We start from the raw sequence: 23,039 nt of genomic DNA, 5'->3' as shown, positions 1-23,039 counted from the left end.
CTGTCTCGACAGTAAAAACACGAACACGCTGGAATTACAAATCTGAGCACCGCAAGCGCTAACAGATGTATAGAAATAGCTCGATCGTAACAATGGGCCAAACGTACATTTATTTCGTGGGCGGGTCGGTTTCGGGCCACGCGCTGCAGAGCGAGAGGTCACAAGTTCCACTCGTGTTGACGCAACTTCTTCTTCCAGTGATTTTTTACACCTCCTAGTATATATAATTTATAACTTCATATTTGTGACGGAAATATGGCGGGAACGCAGTGGCGGATCCTGGCATGAAACACTTTGCGCTTTTCGTTCATGATATCCTGTCAAAAAACTGTCAATATAAGAACGTCCATCAAATGTGATTATAAGAAACTTTATCTAGAATGTCAACTACTATTTTTCAACGCCGTGAAGATTGCCCGTTTGATCTATATGAACTTGCTGACAATATATAGGCCGTAGCTAACGTGAGAATTTCACAAATGTAGTCACCTCCTGGTATAAAATTTTCATGTCTCTTCTTAGCTTGTATCTCTCCTTAAGAAAATATCACAGCGTATCTACGGAGTGAGTGATAATGTGTGGAGCGAAAAATCCGAGGACTTTATCAGTAATCTGTTAATCCTCTATCCGTCTGTCTGTCTGTCTGTCTGTCTGTCTGTCTGTCTGTCTGTCTGTCTGTCTGTCTGTCTGTCTGCTTGCCCATTCATTCGTCCGTCGGTTCGTCCGTCTGTCTGCCTGTTTGTTCGTTCTTCCGTCCGTCCGTCCACTCGTCCACACCTGCTGAGTGAGTCATAGAACTAGGCGGTCACGTGCCAAGAGACAAGCATATACAGATCCCGACTTTAGGAGCTTCACCCCTGAAAACTGTGGGCGAAAAACCGATATCGAGGAAGAAGGGCGATTCATTCTATGGAAAAAAAATAGCGCCAATAAAATGCACAAAGACTTCATGTAATGAGGTTGGCGGACGGAGCGCGAAGTCACATCTTTTCCCGATGGTCGTAATTCAAAGCTGTAGAGCACCAGGTAATTCATTTAAGCACATCCAGGCCAAGGCAACAGGATGTCGCTCGTATAGACGCGACGACTGGTTTCGCGAGCGAAGTATCGCGAACGATATACGATTTGCTCTTGAATAGGCGATCTCTTCCTTCACCTTGAATCAGTGAGGGCTGGGAAGGTCGTTGCACGGCAAGGCATTCTCAGAAGAGCACACTCTAATGATAAGATATAAGTCCATAAGCAGCGGTTTATTGACGGTTGCAGGAGAGACGATTTGCGCGGACCATTCATTCGCGTGCATTACTAATGTAGCTTTAACATCACGGACACTTTTGCCAAGGCTACGGCTTATCGTGCACGAGCACGTATGTAAATACGTTCGCCTATAACGTGTTTCATTGCAATATGTATCTCTCTGCACTTTATTGAGCGAATAATAAATTTTATTTAGAGAATACTTTTGGATTGACTTCAAATTATAAGCTTCGCCCCAAAGGAGTTGGTATCCATGGGGCGTGCTTTCGTTGTCCGAAAGCAACATTGTTGGTTTCCGGCAGAAACAGTACGAAATATTTTTTGTGGAGGTTTGAGACATGAATGCACAAAATCCCCAGCAGAAAGTGTAATTGCATTCAAGTTTCTAAATTGTGTTTCTCCCTAAATATTTGTTTTTTCCTAAGTTATCTGCCTGATGTGTTTAGTGTGGTAATGAGGAATTTATTTACAAATCGTATTTTACTTTGAGACAAATATGCGCATCTGTGCGTGTGAAAATTTCTGCTAACAGCCTAATAATGTTTTTTTTTAATTTGTATCAAAAGCTAAAGCAACCAATTGCGCAATAGAGGGATGATTTTTGTGTTTTAAATAAACACCTCACTACTTGTATTGTTAAGAATGCTGACGAGGAGAAGAAGCAGCTCTTATTGCGGCATTCTATAAGTGTTACATGCATTTGCAAAGACGTGTGTGCTTGCTAGCGCAGATTGATGAGATCTGCATACAGGGTCTACATCATGGATCGGAGCAACGTGTTCGAAGTTGCCAGACGCCAGGTCGGACAAAAGCTTTAAACCTGGGTCTGTTTATCGCGTTTGGTAAGAGCTTATCATGAAACCACCCAATAATAATTTGTCACTACTTTTCTTTAGGAATCAGAAAAATCAGCTAATAACAAAGACGATGATGAGCCAGGAAAACACGTCCTACCTATCGCGGGTTATTCTTATGGTCTCCTTAGAGAATTGAAGACAGCATCCTGTGATCAGCTTCGCAATTCGATTATCAGCAAGCCTAGGTATTAATTCAATAAAATGCCTATAGTTTTTAGCGTATAGCAGCAGTCGCCGCAATTGTTGATTCAGACTGGTGATGGGGTTAACTCGGAGGTCTTTTAGGGGCCACCTTAAAGGCAAGGCTTGTCCGTTGTTCATAGTCATGGTTGCTTCATACGGGGCAACGCTTGGGTAGCGTTCGGTACTTACGAAAGATATGTTAGACACCAAAAAAGGTTTCACAACAGCATAATTTCAATCATGATTTAGACGGAGAAATATGAAACACCTACAAGCAGAAATTTCAATACTTTAGTCGATGACTTCAACGTAGTCATAATGGACCTAACTACCTAGCTTCTCCATTAGTCATCGTTCACTTCACCAAAATGCGTGGATTTTTCGTTCAGTTTCTTTTAGCTAAATTTAAAATGTGACTTTTAAATAAAAGTGCAGTACTTCATTTGGGACTCTCTGGTTCACTTCATCTTGCAGTCATTTCGCTATGTGAACAATGCTTCGACAAGAATTGATAAGTGTGTTGGCTATTCTGGCTTGATAATTGAAGTTTATGAATGCCCGACTTGAACAAATAAAACAAGTAGCACTAGTGTCACCCATTCACGTGCCAACAATATTTTGTTGCTTGTCTAAACGAGCATATAAGCGTTTCAGGTCTGCTCAACTTGTTTATATATGAAAGGGTGACACTTAGTTAACACTACTAAATGCTTCAATGCGAATTACTAATAATATCAAGCCCAAACTTGTAATAATTAAGCCCTATTCCGGCATTCTGTTGCAGTCAAGACTGCAGATGTATCTTTTATGCGATCTGTGTAACACATTCATGGCAACACGAAATGTTCGCGTACGCTTTTGTTTTTCAAAATAATTGATTAACATGCACACTCTAAGCAAGATCGCCTGCTTTCTTCTCACTCAATGCTCCGTAATGGCAGCATATATAAATCAAATAGTACACGATTGTGTGGTCTACTGCACATTCGCCATCAAGTTATCCGTTATGGTCTCTTATATGAATTGATGTTAAATACTTCTGTGTTGTCACTTGCACATTTCTCATTCAGTACTTTCTAAACGCAACATGTATGAATTATGCAGCAATCTACTGTGTGATCGCCTGCACGTTTCCTATTATTCTTCACGTGGGAGAAGTGTCCTGGAAGAAGAAGTGTCTCTTTAGAATAACGCTTGTTTCTGCGCTCAGTATTTTTTTACTGAAACCATCGGTTTTTAGAGGTGCCTCGCCTCCTCGTCTTGCGGTGATAGCCGCGGAGCATGCCAGAGGCCCGCTTGGTCAGAGGTCCTCACACCCGTCAACCACAAGGAAGCAAGCTGGCTCCCCCAGTTTCACTGAAGACAACGATCTGTATTCTATGTCGGAAGACGACACATCCGATGACAGCTTTATATCTGTCCGGCGTAAGAAGGCGAAGAGAAGGGCTGCCAATGCATCAGAATCAACTCCTGCAAGTGCAGCGACTGTACAGTCAAGGCCTGCGCGCTGGCCTCACGTCATTATCTTCACGCCGGAAGATCCTTCATGCAACCTACGACTACTGAACAGGCAAGCCCTCTCGGTTGCTCCGGAATGTGCGGTGCCAGATGAAATTAAGGACGTAAGAGTAAACCCAAAGAAGAATATTCTCGCAATGGAGGTGCACGTGTGTGACTGCGCTTGGACAGCTGCAGCGAATGACTGAGCTAGGCGGCATTAAAATACGCCCCTTTATTCCAATAGATGATAAATCAATTGCCGGTGTAATTTATGACATCGATATTGCAATTCCTAATGTTGACTTGTCTACCCTCGTCAAGCCTGCAAACGAGGGAACTGTCATTGCGCAAGTGCGGCGCCTTGGAAAAACGCACTGCATGAGTGTTTTTCAAGGGAGATTGCATACCGTCCCACGTTAAAAATGGACATTTCCGACATCCGGTTCGACCATTCGTCCACAAACCACTTCAATGTCATCAGTGCTTAGGCTAGCAAACTTCAAGGGGGTATGCCCCAACTCACGACTGAGTACCCGTTGCGCTGAACCTCATGCCAAAGACACCTATCGGGCGACTACTTTGAAGTGCGCCGACTGCAGCGGTCCTCACGCTGCCTCGTCAAACGACTGTCCTCGAATCCGAAAGGAGCGCGCGGTTCTCACACAAATGGCCCGAGACAACTCGACACACAGGGAGGCAGCCGAAGTAGTCCGGCGTCGGCGTCGGCGTTGGCATCATCGAAAGTCTTCACAGAAGGCACATTCCCGAAATGCTAGCGGTTCCACTCGGTAGCGCCGCGAAAGGAGTGGAGAAGCCTCCTTCTCTGGAAGAATGGCCCACGCTCCCGACCTCCTCTTCTTCCAAGGAATCTCAGCAGGTTGCGGCCACAACAGAGGCCACGCCAAAAACAGATCGTCAAGTGATCTCGGTGCGGCGTTCCCTCATGGAAGTCATCCGAGCGTTATAAGTCGACATAAAGACAGCATCTGCTCGAAGCGCACTAAGAGTATTGGACGCCATAAGCCCAGTGCTTGAATCTCTCAACTAGGAAGATGGCTACACGCACCTCATCATTTCTTAAAGAAGTCTAGGTTGCATCCGTCATCTAATGGAACGCCAGAGGACTAAAATTGCGTCTTTCGAATTTTCGTTAGTTTGTGTTTACCAACGTGTTTCCAATCATCGTCATTTGTGAACCCAATCTGTCGAAGCCAATAAGACTTTCTGGGTACAAAGCTCTCATGTCTTCAACAAACGGTGCGCGAAGCAAAATCATCGTCTTTGTTGGTCATGAACTGACGTATGTTGTGCAACCAATTGCGCCTAACGACGACAATCGGTATGTCTGCATCACTGTGAAAAAGAACAAACTCACGTTTACGTTTATAGTCGTTTATATATCGCCGTCTAATAATCTCGATTCCCGGAGGTTAGTGGATATTTGGAGAGTGTGTCCTGCTCCATGGGTCATCATAGGTGACTTCAATGCGCACCATCATGCATGTGGAAGTACGCGGACAAATGCAAGAGGACGCAGGTGAGCAAATATCGCCTACAACTATGGCCTTACTCTCCTTAACGATGGTAGCTCCACTTCGAGGGTTGACATACGGCAGCTGTCTCGACCTTGCTTTTGTTTCTAACTCCCTGGTGAAATTTGTCAAATAGTTTCATGATGTCGAGACATTAGGAAGTGATCACATTGCAATCTACCTTAACATCAAAGGCTTGTCTACTTGTGGTTCACAGACGACCATTCGAGCAGTCCAAGAACCAACTTCAAATCTGAGATGGAAAATGCTTGCAGCGATAGCCTACGATCTGAGTTATAGAAAACAATCAGAAGCAGAATGCAAAACGCCACTCGCATGGTGACAATAACTTCCGCACAAAACGACTTTGACATGAAGTTGAAGTGACTTCGAGCACTTCGACACCAGGCGGAGCGTCGGTATCGGCGCACAAAATCAATTCACGATCTTAGGGCAGCCAGCACGATGCGAAGGAAGATTCGGCGTCGCATGAAATGATTAGCGTCAGAACGATGGACAACGTTTCGCCAGTCACTAGACCATCGCAAGCCATTCTCACACGTTTGGAAAATGGTGCAAGGTCTGCGTCATCCTACCGAACAGCGTTTTCCATTTAAAGCACTCACGCTCTTTCAAGGGCGACAAGACATCAATGTCGGAGATTTCTGTGCGCAGATCACCAACAAAGCCACTCGTCCAGATTCTCCAGCGAGAGGTGACGCTACCCGTTCTCGTGGCTACCACATGGACCTCCCTTTTACAATGGAGGAGCTCGAGACCACACTAGCTCTCTGCAGGCGTTCAACTTTTCCGGGTCCAGATGGTATTCCGTACTGAGCCCTGTGCAACCTTGGGAAAGGTGTGAGGAGAGAACTGTTGAGCATTTACAACATCATGGCAGGATGGCAATGTTCCTTACGACTGGAAAATAAGCCGCTTGGTACCCATCTTGAAGCAGGGCAAATACCCACTCGAACTACCCCCCAGTAGCACTGCCCAGCTGCGTAGGAATGATAATGGAAAGGATAATACTAGGCCGCCTGGAGAGGTATCTTGAATGCTACAAGATTTATCCGAATTTCATGGCTGGTTTCCGACGTGGCCGCTCTTCCATTGACAATGTCGTTGATCTAGTTTCGTATGTTCAGCATGAAATATCCCGTAAGCGACTATCTACAGCATGGTTTATGGCTGTGAAAGGCGCGTATGATAATGTACTACATGAAGCCATTTTCGGTGCTCTTGCGGTGGTTGGCCTTGGTGGTCGAGTCTTTCGTTGGATTTTGAGTTACCTGGCTGCAAGATCATTCTTTGTGTTAACGGAAGATGGTCCAACTACGTGACGCTATACTTCCAGGAGTGATCCTCAAGGCGGAGTTCTTAGCCCGATGCTTTTCATTCTTGCACTAATCGGCGTTGCTGAATACTTTCGAAGTACCATTAAGGTCTCAATATACGCTGACGACATCTGTGTCAGGACTTCGGCAATCATACGTCCTCAGATACGTTCCCGGCTTCAAAGAGCAGCAACTATGATTGCCAACTACTTGTTAAAACAAGGTCTCAGCATATCACCAGAAAAACGCGTGCTGGTGGCCTTCACTCGCAAAGCAATCACCCCTTATGTCATCTAAATTTGTGGGCGACCCATTCCTTACGTCAGAACCCACCGATTTCTGGGCATCATTTTTGATAGGCACCTCTGTTGGAGTCCGCGTGTGGTCTATACGAAGAGGCGCCTGACCGCTATTTCCGAGTTGTTCACGTTCCTGGCAGGAAAGATGTGGGGGATGTCAGTAGACGCAATGATGGAACTCTACAAAGCCCTGATTCTCCGTTTCCTGAGATATAGCTTGCCCGTGCTGAGAAATACCTGCAAGACCAATGTTCGTGTTCTACAGGCAGTACAAGCCCAAGCAATGAGAGCGTGCCTTGCTCTGCCCTGGTGTACGCCAACAGAGGCAACAATTGCAATTGCTGGTGACTATCCGATACAAACTTCCATTGCTGTATAGGTCTTGAGAACGCACATCAGACACTTCGCACGTGCTCCCTGTTATCACCTTGCACTGTTTCTTTCAGAGAGGCGCCAAACATACTTCGCTAAAATGATTGTGAAGTACAGTGAGAAACTTCCCTCGGGCTTCACTCCTGCATCTAAACCATCGATATACCCTTGTTGTCTTATTCGACCCACATTGCATCTTAGTGTACCAGGAATCTGGAGGAAATCTGAGCTTTCATCGCCCGTGCTGAAACAACTGTCTCATCTTCTTTTGCACCAGAAAAAATCAGACAGTGTACACGTATGCACCAATGGCTCCACGAACCACCAGTGTTCGTCAGGTTCAGTAGTTGTCCCAGCAAGAGGTGTTACCATCAGCTTTAGGAATGACCACTCCACGGCATCTACAGCAGCGAAACTAACTGCTTTGCGCGCTACACTTAGTGTGGTCGATAGGAAACCATCGCAACAATGGTCAATTTTCACCGACTCGAGGGCTGCCCTACAATCTATGCTCTCAGCACTGCGTCGCAAGCCGTACGAACAGCTTGTTTTTGAAATTCGATGACTTCTCCACACTTCACACGAGAAAGGGCATCATGTGACATTCCAGTGGCTGCCAGGTCAATGCGGCGTCATAGCGAACGAACATGCCGATACTGCCATGCAGGCAGCTCTGAAAGGAACACGAGAAGAAGCCATACTACTTTCGCGGACCGATGCTATCAGTAATCTTTGATGACTTGCGCGTAAAATCACGTTTTCACTATGGTGCCCACCAAGCAACGAGTCGAATTGTCAACACCACCTGTCCTCTTTGATGGCTCTCCGCACCCACTGGGCTCTACCGAAGAGAAGCTACCCTTCTTCATCGCTTATGGCTAGGAGTGGCATTTACAAAATATTATTCATTTGTCATAGGAATGACCGACAATGATCTCTGCGATTCCTGTCATTGCGAAGAGACGTTACACCACATCCTGTGTGACTTTCCGTTGTATGACATCCAGAGACAGTCACTGGCGTCCATTCTTGCGCGCATCGACAACAGCCAAATGTATGTGGACACTATTCTTTCAGTGCCTGAGACAAGACATTGCAACAGAAGGCGACAAAAGCTCTGTTAAAATTGCTACGCGACACGGACTTGAACAAGCGGCTGTAACAGCAATGTCACACACCACGAAAGACAAGACTGGTCTGTGAGTGTGCGCTGCCGATTGTGCTGTGTTTTTCTCTCTTCTCTATTTCCTCTTTATTTTTCATCTCCCCCAATTTCTCCCATACGCAGGGTAGCAAAGCAGCTGCCTGTAAGCTGGTTGACTTTCCTGCTGTTCTTTTCCTCCTATACCCTTCCTTCCTTTTTTCCTTTCTGCACATTTTCTATTTAGCACTCCGTAATGACTGCATATATGAATCATGTGATAATCTGGTGCGTGGTTGCTGCACATTTGCCAGCAAGTGATCTTTAATGGACGCGTATATGAATTATTTAGTAAACTACTGTGTGGTCACCTGCACACTTCTCATTCAGTGTTCCTTATTAGGAGCATCTATAGATTATCACGTCAGCTACTGTGAGGCCGCTTTCACATTTGCCATGAAGTGCTCCTTCATGGCCGCATATGTGTAATTTGCAGTACACTACTGTGTGGTAATCTTCACTGGAATTGAGGTGTTCTGTATGAACTGTAAAAAGTGTTTGAGTCCCCAGTTTACTATATAGGTAAATGTACGTTCACCGTATAAAATTTGGAACTATGAGAGAATACAGGGCAGGGTGGGGTTGAATATACTATCAGTTCTACTATTATTTAGGGGCGAAGCTCCAGAGATGGTGGTTCGTTACTTTCTCGGCCTATAGTACACAATGTGTAGCCAGCTCTAGTTTATGAGTTGCTCACTAGATGGTTTTTGTGTCTATAAAAAATTGCATATGAGATCACTAGACGGGGTAAATTATTCCTATAGTCGAGAATAAAAGTGGGGGTTGGATGAACGAATGCACGAATGCACGGATGGGCGGATGGACAGACGGACGGACGGACGGACGGACGGACGGATGGATGGACGGACGGACGACGGATGGATGGACAAACAGACAGACAGACAGACAGACAGACAGACAGACAGACAGACAGACAGACAGACAGACAGACAGACAGACAGACAGACAGGCAGACATGGAGGCAGGCAGGCAGGCAGGTGGATGGACGAATGCTTTGCCCCACTCGTCATCACTCACTCCATGGACATGCTGTTATTTTTAGGGTCGAAGCCTCTTACGCCTTGGGTCGTATGGCCCGTGTCGTCGTAGCCCTCGTAGTCGTAGTGGCCAGTTAAATTGCGTTGCATGTGAGTCAGTGTCCCAGCATATGTACGAAGTGAATGATGATGAGTGGGATGAAATGTCCATTAGTCCATCCGTGCTCTCGTACATCCGTCCGTGCGTCCGTCCTTCCGGTTCACCACACCTCCGGATCGTCATCATTCCCCTCATAGATATGCTGTGATATTTTTATTCAGGCATCGCAATAGAAGAGAAGACAAAATGTTAGTAAAATAGCATGCCCAATTATCCAAGATTACGTAATACAACTTCAATTATATTTCTAAATTTTCGTTCAGCAATGTACATTTAACCAGCAAAATAAACTTTTACGATACCATTGTGGGGTTCATGATTTACCGGGTTTCATTAATGTTATGCCAAAAAAGACTATGAGCTAAAAATAATTTATTAGTACTTTCAAAACTAATGGTTCAATTAAGCATGTATGGTAACATAACTATACGAAAATGGTTGCCGTGAGGTTTTTGCAAAACAGTGTTGTAAGATTGTGGGAAAAGGCTCGTGTAGAGTGGTGATGGAGCGTACATGCATTTGGTGCAACGAAGTACACCCTAACGATATCGGGAAGGAAGGAAGTGCAGTACGGTATTTGTGACTTCAGCTAGCACAGGGAATGAGCTGTGTTTCTAACCTGCCGTGTATAACTCATACTGTTTTACAACTAGGCTTGAATTCCGCTAGGACTTGCCTTGGGGATCTGGTGGTGCGATCCTGTAGTCAAAAAAAGGGGGCTGCTATAGTTATTTTTTTTTCTTTTTGAAATAATCATCTCTTGCTTTGAGTGCATGCAAGCGCGCAAAACACGATGAATCGAATCGCTCAAAAGGTCTGTGAGACACGTAGCCTCGATCGCTGAAGGCAGTACGCTATTTATTGCTATATACCACTTTATAGACATGTGAGCAATGCATGAAATACGCTGATGCTCTGAGAAAGAAAGGAATGAAATTTTATCCACAACAAAACGGGACAAAGCCGAAATTCTTACAACAAAAATAGGTCACGGGGCAAGAAAAAATATACATGAAAAACCAATGAGAGCACTCGTAATCACTTTTTTATGTGATGGAATTTTGCATTGAACTTTTTGTCAATTTGTTGGCTTGAAATTCACAAGAACACCTAATCAGATGTAGTAGTGGCTTCTTTGTCTCTCATTTCTGCAGTTCGACAGATGACCACCAAGGTATCTGCACTGAGGATTAAAATAAATATGAGAAAAAGAAATGTGGAAGCGGCAGGCAGGTTGAATAAAACAGGTTCATTTTTTCTCGGGCAAGCCGCCACTCGCGGGCCACCTTTTCTCGCAGCCAGTTATTAAGAAAGCGAATGGAGAGGACAGCCGCTGACAGCTTTCCCAGCGGGACGCAATCATCCGTATTCAGTTCTCTCCGGGACACCATTATCCTTACCACAGCTTAGAAAATAGGAATGCCAACCAGCAGCGTTCCTGGGGAGCTGAATCTTGAGAAGCCTGCAGTGTTTCCAGCACCTTAAGAATTTTCGTGACTGTTTATCTGACAGGCACTGACGTCATCTTGCTCGCTTTCAAGTAAAACGTTAAGAAAGTCAACAAGGCATCATGCCATCCATCAGGATGTTAACCACGTAGCGTAGCTTTTTCCATCTCTTGTTTAGAATGTCTATGTTCACACGTTCACCATAAACTTCTAAACATGTACAAGCAGATACTGCACGGTTCTTCACCATTTGCGACATTTCTTTTAACATCTGCAACGGCGTTATACACGTACATGAGAAGATCCTAGTATGAACTCGCAGGCTGCGCGCCGCCGTGCATGCAACTGTACAACTAACTTTTGCAGCTTCATACTCTCAATAACCGAATGTATTACGAGTGGGTAACGTTGTCGTGTAAAAACCAGTTTATGCCTGTGCCGAATACGAGATTTTCAAAGTTTGTATGCTTGGTTGTAAACTAGCAGCCAGTGGTAAGCCTTTACGTTTCATTAACAACTATCAAGTGTTGGTGTGAAGCGTGAATGTCTTTATAAAGAAGTTGAAGAATAAATGTGCCTATTTTGCACCGTGATAGAGATGTTATAGTAAGAAAAACTGTGAACTTGATTATGGTATTTTCATACTTAATGAAAACATACATATTGAATAAACTGAAGATTTCAAATACACATTTTCATAACAATTTCACACACACAGGCATCGTAACAAGCGTAGAGATTACCAGTGCTGTTATAACACACGTTCAATATAAATGCCTACAGAAAAGATTTTATGATTTTCTTATACGTTTTAGGCAAAACAATATCGCTTTCTGTTCGTTCCACCTAACAGGGGGTGATATTCAAAAGAATCTTTCAATTTGGTGCGAGTGGCGTACTTCTACGCCATTGCGAAACTCATTTTCCAAATATTCCGTCACACTTCGCGATGCACACAGTCCCCTGTGTAGGTCAATTGGGCATAAAAAAGGTGGCCTTCAATATTTTTTTATAAAAACTTTACACACTGTCTTCAACACTGGCATGAAATCGCTGTCACTCCTATAACGTAACATTAACCATAAATCACATGAATCTAAGAATAATTCTCAGCAAATATAAGCACTAAAGGGCCCGTGTCAATCCCGCTTTTGATAACAAGAGCTTCCTGCTCGCCTTCGCTAACTATCACACTGGCGATGTGTCCTCCTCACGCCTTAGTTCTTCTTAAAACACGTGAACAGTGTCAGCACTAAACGCTCGAGCGTATCGAAATTTCGCGTTTCTAGGCCGGACGCTGTTAGAGATTGCTTGTCAGTCGTGTAAACGCAAAATGAAGGGAAATATGCGGATCGCGCAGGATGATTGTGTGAGATGAGGAAGAAAGGCTACATTGCAAAGTAGTTCACTTGAGAAATCACGTGTGATATTTCGCGTATATGAACCAATCGAAAGCATGCCAACAATAGATGTCACGGGAATCACTGTTTGCGTCACAAAGTGCGTAAAAAAAAGCAAAACAAAAACGCCACGAATGCGCAATTTTTTAGTATTTTAAAATGCTGCTGAAGTGCCCTTCAATGTCTGCTAGGGTGGTCTCCTACATTTTGTGAACATCTGGCATCTTTACAATAGGCAGTGCAGATGTATATTTTGGCAGTTGAGTGAATATAACAATTTGAAAAAGCCTTGAATGAAAGTTTCACAAAGCGAGCCCTGGCTAAGTTCATAAAGTGACAAAAAGCACGGTGCAAAAGACGCCCGAGCAAGTTTCTCGAGTAATATTAGTCTAAGGTAGAATAGTGGTCTCATAAGAATAATAAAGCAGGAAAGAGATTTGTTGATGTTGCGTCTAGTACCGAGGCATAACTACCCCACAGGTCTTTTTCGATCGTTCTAGCAGGAAAACTAAAAAATTGCAGGCAGTGCGTAAGAAGCAATTGGTCGCATGGCCGAATGCAAATAAAACTGCATATTGCTTATACAAGCCCAAGTTTCGTTCCTGCAACTCATTCAGCCATGCAGTTGTTCATAGCGTTCAAGTTTTCAGTTACAGCGCGAGGTAGTCTATTCTGCAGACGCATTGGCCTAAGGCCCTACCTCTTTTGTAGCATTCTACGCAGTACTTTTCTTCGTGCTACGAGTAAACAAATGTCATATCTATAAATTGAGTAGTAATAAGGCTGGTTACTAAATAAGAATAATTGGTTTAAGAAATTTACGGCCATATGAAGCCACGAGACCATGAATCAAACGAAGCTCTATACCTGTTAACCATGCTATTGACTGAAATGTAGAATTAGGGTGAGAATTGAATGTAGTCCCATCAAGAAAGTAAGCAGTGTACACACCTACACATTCGACATAAACATACAATACTAAAAGTGGCCCCGAATCTGCATTTTACACCACATATATTGTCGAAAGACTATAGTCTTGCATCTGGAGAAATTGAACAAAATGTTTATTTTATGCTCTGTGCAACGAAATTGGTGAATGGTATTCTGGAGGCGCTGCGTTAGTGCCTCGAGGGTGTAGCGGAGGCGAATGAGCGCATCGAGGCACGTTAGACACAATCGCCATCTGGCAGTTAAAAAACAAAGGAAAGCGTGCGCGCCTGCGGAGAACGATGCGCACTTGTCTCGGAGATGATAAGGTGTAGAACGCAAAACGACGGGCAGGTGCCACCACCACTGTATCTTCTTAGCAAAGCGTTGGAAGCACTTACCTTTTTTGAGCATAGTGTTGCACTGTCAGCGCAGCGCGATAAACACTACGGTCCTTGAAAAAACTTGTGTGTGCCTTTTCCTGTATAAAGGCACGCGTACAAAGCATCGACGTGTTGTTGTGGTGCCTCAGATATACGCAATGGTTGATTTTAATTGACAATCGCACAAGTATGAACGCTGAACCTTGAGCAATATTGATGGACGCAGTGGATGGGGTTGGCCGTTTGGTGCCGTTTGAGGTATCGGTAAGAAAAAACAAACAGACAATTGTAGAGACAGACAGACAGACAGACAGACAGACAGAGCAAAATTTTTCCGTGGAAAGTCACCAAGAAAGACTATCGTTATTAAAAATTAATTACTATGGTCACTGCATTTTTTCACGTAGCTACTCAGTGCTGCTTTCTACGGTTGAGTAATGAGACATTTGTAATAATAAAATGGGGCTTATCCTATATCTGCATTTCATAAAGAAAAAAATTAATTATTAAGGAAATCAGTCGGCTTAGTGCTATACATTTTTAAGAATACTTCATGGGATCAGTATCGACAGTTGAACGCCACTCAGTCTTTTTGTTCGATATTCGGCGGCAATAAGGTACAACAGTGACGCCTTCCCGTAAATGAGAGAAAGATTTGAAGGCCGAAAAGGTCGCAACCCGGGCAAGTAATGCAGTGAGTCGGAGTGGTCCGTCTGTAAAGTAAAACTCTAGCCAGCACAGCCAGGAATCAGGGAAGTCCACCACGAAATACGTCTGCGAGACCACGTGAAACTATGCGATGACTCAAGCCGATTCAAAAAGAAAGTAGCCGAACCACAGAATGATTTGAAATTCTAATCACCTTCAACGAGACTGCACGGAGGCAGATTTCACCCGAGCTAAGCGTCAATCATACGCGAATGCGGAACTTAGGTTATATCATGGGGTTTTGAAGACTTTGCATAATTCAGAAACCCACAAGAAGTTCGTCCTGTGAACAAGGGCTTCGTCCGTCTGGTGCAGAAGAGTCTGCAGAATATCAAGGCAGCACTGTTCTCCTTGAGCTGCTTCTGTGGGCAAATAAGAAAGAACGTAGGTCTTGTTAGACATAACTCGACCAATACAGTGCTCGCAAACTACTCGCTGACTAAAATGAACGCAACACTGAACTGAAAACTTTCGGAAACCTTTACTACTATGAGCTTCGTTATCCTATAGTGGTTTTGGCACGTAAACCCACAGAACTTATTATTTATTACTTACATAAATATATTTTCTGTAAAGTACCTACATCTCAATGACGAAAGGCGCAGTCAGTAGACATTTATTGCGACAGCAAGCATTTACTGCCATCGGCATTTTTGTGGTGTCACTTCGCGAACATCGTCATGCTCTCCTGCTGTCTTTAATGCATGGTCAGCTCCGGCGTGGAAGAGTAAAGACCCCAAAGACGCTAACAACCTTGTAGTGAAAGGCCAAAGAAGCCAAGTTAACAAACGCTGACGCTTCCTTCAGTCAGGTCAGCTTTCGTCAAAGCTGCGTCCTGGTGTTACACAACTGGCTGAAGCGTTTCAATCAAACACATTATCGATTACGTGAGCAGATATGTGTGCATGTCATCTAATAGCGAAGGCCGATATGATGTTTTGATTTTATTTTATTCAAATATCAAAGAAGAGAACTTGCGCCTTTTTGAAAGGCACAGCTGCTACTAACATAGGAAATAAAATATACAACACTACAAAAAAAATGGCCACAAGAAATGTCCAATAGTAGTCAGCAAGGTGCGCAAACACGCTACAATCTAACAGCACAATATTAAAAAAAACTCGAGCAGGATTTCAGGTAAATAAGTACCCAAGAATAATTGAAAGATAAGATGTTCAATGCTACTAGACATTCACAAAAAACACACAGAAGACTAATAAATATGTCTGACCTATAAGACAAGACCACTTCATAGCACAATTTTTAAAACGTACCAAAACTAGTGCTACGCATTTCACTTGCACTTTATGACCTTACTATTTTCAAATAATATTTTTTTCACCAATACTGTTCTTGAAGCCCACAATCACTTTTTTTCTGAATGCCCACTGTTGGCGGTGAACCAAGTATCCGATATCTACAGTCAGTATATTTCAATGAGCTTCGTTGTAACTCACCGCTCGTAATACTGCTCGTAAAGTAACTCACTGGTCGTAGTACATTTCGCGTTGAATCATTTTTTTACGTACTTAGCAGTGTATGATGCGCATTTTCGTCTGCGTGGGCACAAAGATACTGAGGACTGGACGCAAGCTTCTTTTTTTACAAGAAGCGTCTTGTAAGTGTTCCTATCAAACTATTATTTTAATGTTCCTATTTAGGCTGATAATTTTTAGAAGTTTTAGTATTTTACCTTTCGTGAGACGACCCGATACTTCTCTAAAACTATGTAATCATTTCTTCAAAGCATCACAGTGGTCTACTTTTTTTTATTCCATCTTGTGCATCATTAATACTTGAGACCAGCAATACTAGGGCCACACTCAAGATCGCACAAGCGTTTAAAAAAATGCCGGATGCTGCAACGCGAAACCTTGGTGTCACTCTTAGTGCTTTGTGATTAGCGGTGTTAGACAAATGTTTACTCCCCATTACCACCAACACCTACCAAACAACCTTTTTAATTGTACCGTACGAACTTGACAACATATTTGAAAGTTTCATTGCTTTAATTTATATTGAGGAAAACCACGCCAATTGTATATATCTGCAAGCACCTGATGGGCAGACACATAACTAGAGCGACCTTGTAAAGTTGACAGGCTCTCTAATATGATAGTTGGTTCCTTAATATTCCACTCGCTTTGCTGAGTCTGGTTTCAATAACAAATATAAAAAATACGAAGATTATCTTGCGTTTTGTATATATATATATATATATATATATATATATATATATATATATATATATATATACATATATATATATATATATATATATATATATATATATATATATATATATATATATATATATATATATATAACGCAAGATAATCCTCGTATTTTGTCTGTTAGATCTCGTTAATATAGTGTCAAAACACGGAAAAACGAGACATTAAGTTTACACTTCTTTCCCTTATATATAAATATATATTAGGGAAAGAGGTGTGTACTTAAGGGCTCGTTTTTCCGTGCTTTGACACAATAATAACGAGATCTAACAGGCAATAATGGTAAGGAATATATAGGGAAAGTTATTACACCCAATGTAATGTAAATAGGAAGAAACAAAAGTGGGTGAAAAAATAACTTCCCGTGAGGAGGACTTGAACCTAAGACCTTCGAATAACGCGTTCAATGCTATAACCACTTAGATATCACGGCGGCTACTCCCCCAGCCACTTTTATTGGGTTTATATTTGAATTTAAACGTGGGAGTGTCAGTCAGCGCCATATTTAGCCATGACGGCGAGTGTGGAACACCCTCCTATGTACCTGTGTGGCGTCACGTAGCACGTTAACCTATTACGAGCGTGCAGCTGATCAATAGTCCCTCGTATACAACCTAACGGCACCAAGCATGCCAGTATGAGATCCTCGTTAATGAATAAGGAAAAAAAGTGTATACCTAAGGGCTCGCTTTTCCGTGTTTTGACACAATAATAATGAGATCTAACAGACAATAATGCCAAGGAATGTATAGGGAAAGTTATTTGAAGCAATGTATAGTAAACAAGAAGAAAGAACAGTGGGTGCATAAATAACATAATAATACAATATAATATTATATTATGTCGTAGGTTCGATTCCTGCTCACGGAAAATTATTTTTCATCCACTTTTCTTTCTTCTTATTTACATTATATTGGTTGTAATAACTTCCCTTTACACTCCTTGCATTATTGTCTGGTAGATCTCACTGTATATATATATATATATATATATATATATATATATATATATATATATATATATATATGAAACCGCTTTGGAATATAAATACTGCGGCCATTTAAAGTATATTGGCTTCTTTATTATGAGTTTATGATTTGATTGATTGATTGTGCCCTTGAATTCATATTGTTCAGAAGCATTTTATTTCGCACCGCTACTTGAGACTCATGAAGCACCTCGCATAATTGGAAGATGAGCAGCAGGATGTAACCATACAAACTCGACAACAAATTATGCTCCCGGCATCTGATGACCCTGCACATGATCACCAAATTACTGGTCATTACGTTGAGGTCAAACACACCCTTCTGGCTATCTGTAAGTGCACCTTGATGTGCAGTGCCCGCTATTCGACTCTGAACGATTATAGGTCAGAAGCACCTTTCGAGGATTCGTCCCGTCACACAGCGAGCGGCAGAAGACAAGGCAACCAGCGAGGTGAAAGTGAAACAGCGGGGTTCGTTTGCACAGTGTGGCGTGGCCAATCTGCGAGAAAGCGCTTGTGTTCCCTACCGGGCGAGGCAGTTGAAGTAGATCACGCTGACCCAGCTCTTCGAGGCATCGGATACTTTCAGACGCTCAGTGAGGGGCAAGAAGGAAGCAAATCTTCTCCGCGACTATGCGGAGTTGAAGAACAGCGGGTAGTCCCTGTTCCATTGTCCTCAATCTTGACGTATCCGCGGCCATCCCGAAACGAGAGAGAAGGCTGTCGTTATATAAACGCGCAGTCAGCAGGTCACAACATGGCTACTCGACAAATGCGCGACACCGGATGGGTATCAGGAAGCTGGTCATGCTAGTCTTGGTGAGTAGTGGTGATGTTTTTGTCATATAGTGGGCATACGTAGCATTTTTTGTAGAATAATATGTAATACTACTGTTGACATGGCTGACAGGTTTACAATTACATGCAAAAAATAGAAGTTACTGATAAGCCAAGGCATTTTACATTTCTATTCACAGATTCTGCTGAGTATTGGCGGGAGCATGACAGTACAGGCCGGCTACCAGGGAGACTCACGGTTCCTGCTTCCCCGGGTACATGGAACGATTGTGCCACAAACATTGCCAGCGAAGCCAACAGGATTCCAAACAGTGTCACCGGGAGCGGACAGATTACCGCCACCGAATTTCGCAGCTGGCACTTTCCACGGAATCCCACCAGTGCTCGAGAGGTACCCACTTCCATCGTACCCGCTGGGGCCTCCACTCACGAAAACTCAGGCCGTAGTAACGCCATCGGTTCATCTGACACATCCATCGGTCGTTCGGGTGTCTCCAGTTCCAGCAATCCCTGTGCGCAGTGCATTTGTTCCACTTCCAACTGCCTTGGTAAAGCAAGTGCCACCGTCCCCTATTGTTGGGGGTGCCATAGTGGGAGGAAGACCAGCTGTGCGCATATTTACACAAAGGATTCCAGCCATCCCTAAGGTTATAACACCAGTTGTGGTGCCCCGTCCATTTTCCGGACCTCTATATGTAAGTAAAGCAATGCTCCATTTGAAACCTATCTGTGTGTACGGGCATACTATAATGAGGTTGAACATGACTTTGCATTGAATAGCTCAGGTGGCCGCAGCGACTGGGCTCCAGTCACAAGATTTAGAATCGCCGTGGCCAGTACAGTGATGAAGGTCAAAACATAGGGGTGTGTTGAGTTTGTCTGTTGAACATATATCAGTTAATCTTCTCATTTAAAAGCCAACGTTCCTTCCCGTATTTGAGATATGAATAATTGTCCCATTTCCCAATAATTTCTCACAGCTATGCCAACGACCGTCACATCGTCACTGGCGTTAGGCTTCCGTCGCTTCGAAGTCTTCTGGCGGGGTTAATGTTGCCGTTCCCGTTCCCCTGGTATTATCTCGTTGTATGTGCTCCGTGTTTTTGCCTACACACAACCGCTTTGCAGACATTTCTTGGAATAACTGTTGTTCGCTTTTATTTTTAATTCACCAGTGGAATATAATTTGATTTGCACAAATCTTGTGTCACATTCCTACTCGTGATGATGATAGTTTTCTGGCGACCATCGAAATCTTACGGGGGGCTATCGCAGGTACGCTGTTAAAGGGATTCCCACGTAGGATCTCCCCTTATAATTACGTGATCTTCAATGAACACTTAACTGAAGCAAAAGCAGTACTCCCGTGATATTTGCAGATGCGCGTGCTCCAGTACCTCTCTGAGTGCATCTGTGCAGTGTTCATGCGCACACGCGTCTGCTGAAGTGCATGCATATGCTTCACGGTTTGTTCGAAAAGAGTGCGCTCAAATATTTACAGGGCCAACTACAGCAAGAAAAACTCTCACTCAACGCGGAAATAAAAATGTTGCTTCAGTCAAGTAGCTTGATTAGCTTGCTAGGATGACATTGGTTCTGAAGGTCACCAGTGCTAGAAACTCAGCTTTTTAAACGTGTGATTTTATCATTTCACGTACACTGCTACAAGCGCTTGCGCACGACGTTTTATATTTAAATGTTTGCACTTTTGCAGCCTCCACATCCGTATGAATTTGGCTACGACACTGTGGATGAGTTCGGCAACACCCAGTACCGACACGAGACCAGCGACGTGCACAACAACAAACATGGTTTTTACGGCTATACCGATGCCAACGGAATCTATCGCCGGGTGGACTACGTGGCGGATTCCAATGGCTTCCGTGCTCATATTCGCACCAACGAGCCTGGTACGACCTCCTCTGCACCAGCTGGTGCATTGTACGACTCCAAGCCCGTTGGTGCCGTCGCAACCTTCATCAAATCTCAACGAGGCGGCTCGGTTTTCCAGGCGGGCAGACCTCAAGGAAGGCCGAATGAAGGAAAGGAGTTGTTTGTGAGCGCGAGGAAGCCTGATTCTGCTGTCATTGTTCCATCAGTTCCTTTCCAAGTAGGATCAAAGAATGGACACTCAGTGCTCCTTGCCCCGCACCCCATCACCCCTCATCTCCAGGGTCCCCCAACGGCATCGGTCGAAAATGACGGCCGTAGCATAGTAGATCGTGACCCTACAGTCGCTGACGAGAATGGCAGCGGTGGTCGGGACGGTGTCGAGGAAGTGGTAGCAACCAAGGTTCTCACAGATCCAGCGGACCCTCGTGGTGTCCACGCGACGCTAGGAATCGTTTCTCTACGACCCCGTCATCGCGTCCGCGTCACTGGACACGAATACAAAACCAAAAGTAGATAGAAAACCATCGTTTGTGTCTAAAACGCCTTGTTCAACAAATAAATCAATCAAATGGCACTGGAAAGGTGAGCGCACCATTGGGTGAGCAATACGAAGTATTAATTCTCCACTCCACACTGATTCACGCGTCTGTAGAGTGATAACCTAATAATCTTGAAAAAAGACACAATTCGTTTCCTAACACGACATCTTACAGACTCTCTAATCACGTTGTGTCAATAATTAGTCTACTTTTGCAATAATAGGAAGATAAGTCACGAAAGAACCACCTGAAAGTGAAAGTGCTAGTAAACCTGCTATATATATATATATATATATAAGAACAATGTAGGAGAGCAGCAGCTAGTTGTCTTGTTTTGTTAACGTCCCTCGTGAGGGGTTTTAAAGACCGCGAATGAACACCTAACTGGATGTGACGTGGTTACGTCCAGCCTTCTGTTTTCTTTGTCATCCGTGTTTGCTAGCGAAGTTAAAGCGCATACAGGGGGAATATAAACAATGAATCTTTGGTTACCATTCACAGGCAAAATGGCTCGAGTAACATTAGTCCATGCTTTTCTGTGCCAAGAAATCTCTGTTTTGTTTTATAACACATGAAACAAGCGATCTTTGTGTAACCAATATTTTTGGCCAACGGCACCCCGTTATTGCTGATCATATTTTACGTGTATGAACTAAAGACGGAGCTGTTCTTCGGAATAGGTGCTCCAGTTGCACAGTGACATGCTCGCTTAGGCTCCCAGACTTGATTTTTATATATTTCAAATGAACATAATAAACGATTTCACTCATATTTCAGTGAGACTTTCACCCTGCTTTGTTAACTCCGCAATGTCAAACACCACTCAACATTTTAATTTAAACCAGGATATAAATAATTGTATTTTGTACGTGCAATAAAAAATCATTTCAAAGGGCGTAGCCAGAATCTTTTTTTGAGGGGAGGGGGGGAGATATATATTCCTTTTGTTATGTTCGTATGTTCGTTTTTATACGCGTATATACACTTGCCAACTTAAAAAAAAAGAGCACCCCCCCTCCCTTCTCAACCCTTTTATGCCATCTATCTTCCTTCCCCGGTTAGCCCAATGTATATTTATACAAAATTGCAATAAGTTAAGAAACCGATCAGTACATTACGCCGCGGAATGATTCCGTTATGGCATCGCACACCTGCACACATATTTATATTCTATCTAGGTATTTAAATAGCTCGGGGTCTGCTTTGTGCTAAGAGCGATAAATTGAAGTTGTGAGCCATCAAAGTTATTTAAGCGCATAGAGGTGTAGTTTAGCAAGGTGCACCTCGGCGTTTGCTTAAGTTGTGGTTTATGGAAAGTGCGAACTTGTGTTCAATAGGTAATGTGAAATTTTAGCTTTGTCGACGTAACAAATATAGCTTGGCGGTCGCAATGCTTGCCTCATGGCATTTTTTTTTTTGCAGAGGTGTTCACAAAAGTATATTCTATTGATCTACATAGCAATGGTCCCTATTGCGTTGATACTTATTCTATTGACGCCTACTCTGCACGTCGTTTTTGGTCACGTATGTGTAGATAGCGGACAAACTAAAACGCAAAAGCAATTGAAACATTAAGTGACCATCAAAATGCATCAATAGTGTAAATTGAAAGGCATCCAAGCATTTTGGACATGTGACTTTTAGCAACGTTCTCGAAGCTGAAATTGAACCGAAAAAGTCATTTTCGCGAGAAAGTTCTCACGGCAGCCGGCGTTTAGTTACACACAAATTTCACGCAACTTTATAAGGGCCACCTTCCTTGCTCCTAACGTATCTTTTCTTAGGGATAATGCGAGTTCGCTGACCTAGGCTTTGGTAATCAGGATATGAAGGCAATATACCCCATTCTTCCACTTCAGATGTTTAAAAGCCTTAACACTTGAAAACAATCGTTGCATCTTTATTGTATAAAAATGTTTCTCGGCGTTAAACCTTGAGGATATTTCTATGTGTAGACAAGAGCTTGACAGCGGAACACTCTTTGTTTTCTTTTGTTCTTCGAAGCCGAAGCATTGAACCAGC

At 43.3% G+C, this 23,039-nt stretch overlaps 1 protein-coding gene across 1 annotated transcript; it reads left to right on the top strand.

The window, feature by feature from the left end:
* Positions 1-18,769: 18,769 nt before the first annotated feature.
* Positions 18,770-21,197, top strand: LOC142769138 (uncharacterized). The gene is made up of 2 exons (XM_075872092.1): positions 18,770-19,280; positions 20,300-21,197. Exons 1-2 carry the CDS (start codon positions 18,789-18,791, stop codon positions 20,993-20,995), a joined length of 1,188 nt encoding a protein of 395 aa, XP_075728207.1. The 5' UTR covers positions 18,770-18,788; the 3' UTR covers positions 20,996-21,197.
* Positions 21,198-23,039: the final 1,842 nt, after the last annotated feature.

The sequence above is a fragment of the Rhipicephalus microplus genome, chromosome 1, assembly GCF_043290135.1.
Source record: "Rhipicephalus microplus isolate Deutch F79 chromosome 1, USDA_Rmic, whole genome shotgun sequence".
NCBI classification, from domain to species: Eukaryota; Metazoa; Arthropoda; class Arachnida; order Ixodida; family Ixodidae; genus Rhipicephalus; species Rhipicephalus microplus.
The sequence above is the reverse complement of the archived record's forward strand: the minus strand, read 5'-3'. Positions and strand labels throughout refer to the sequence as shown.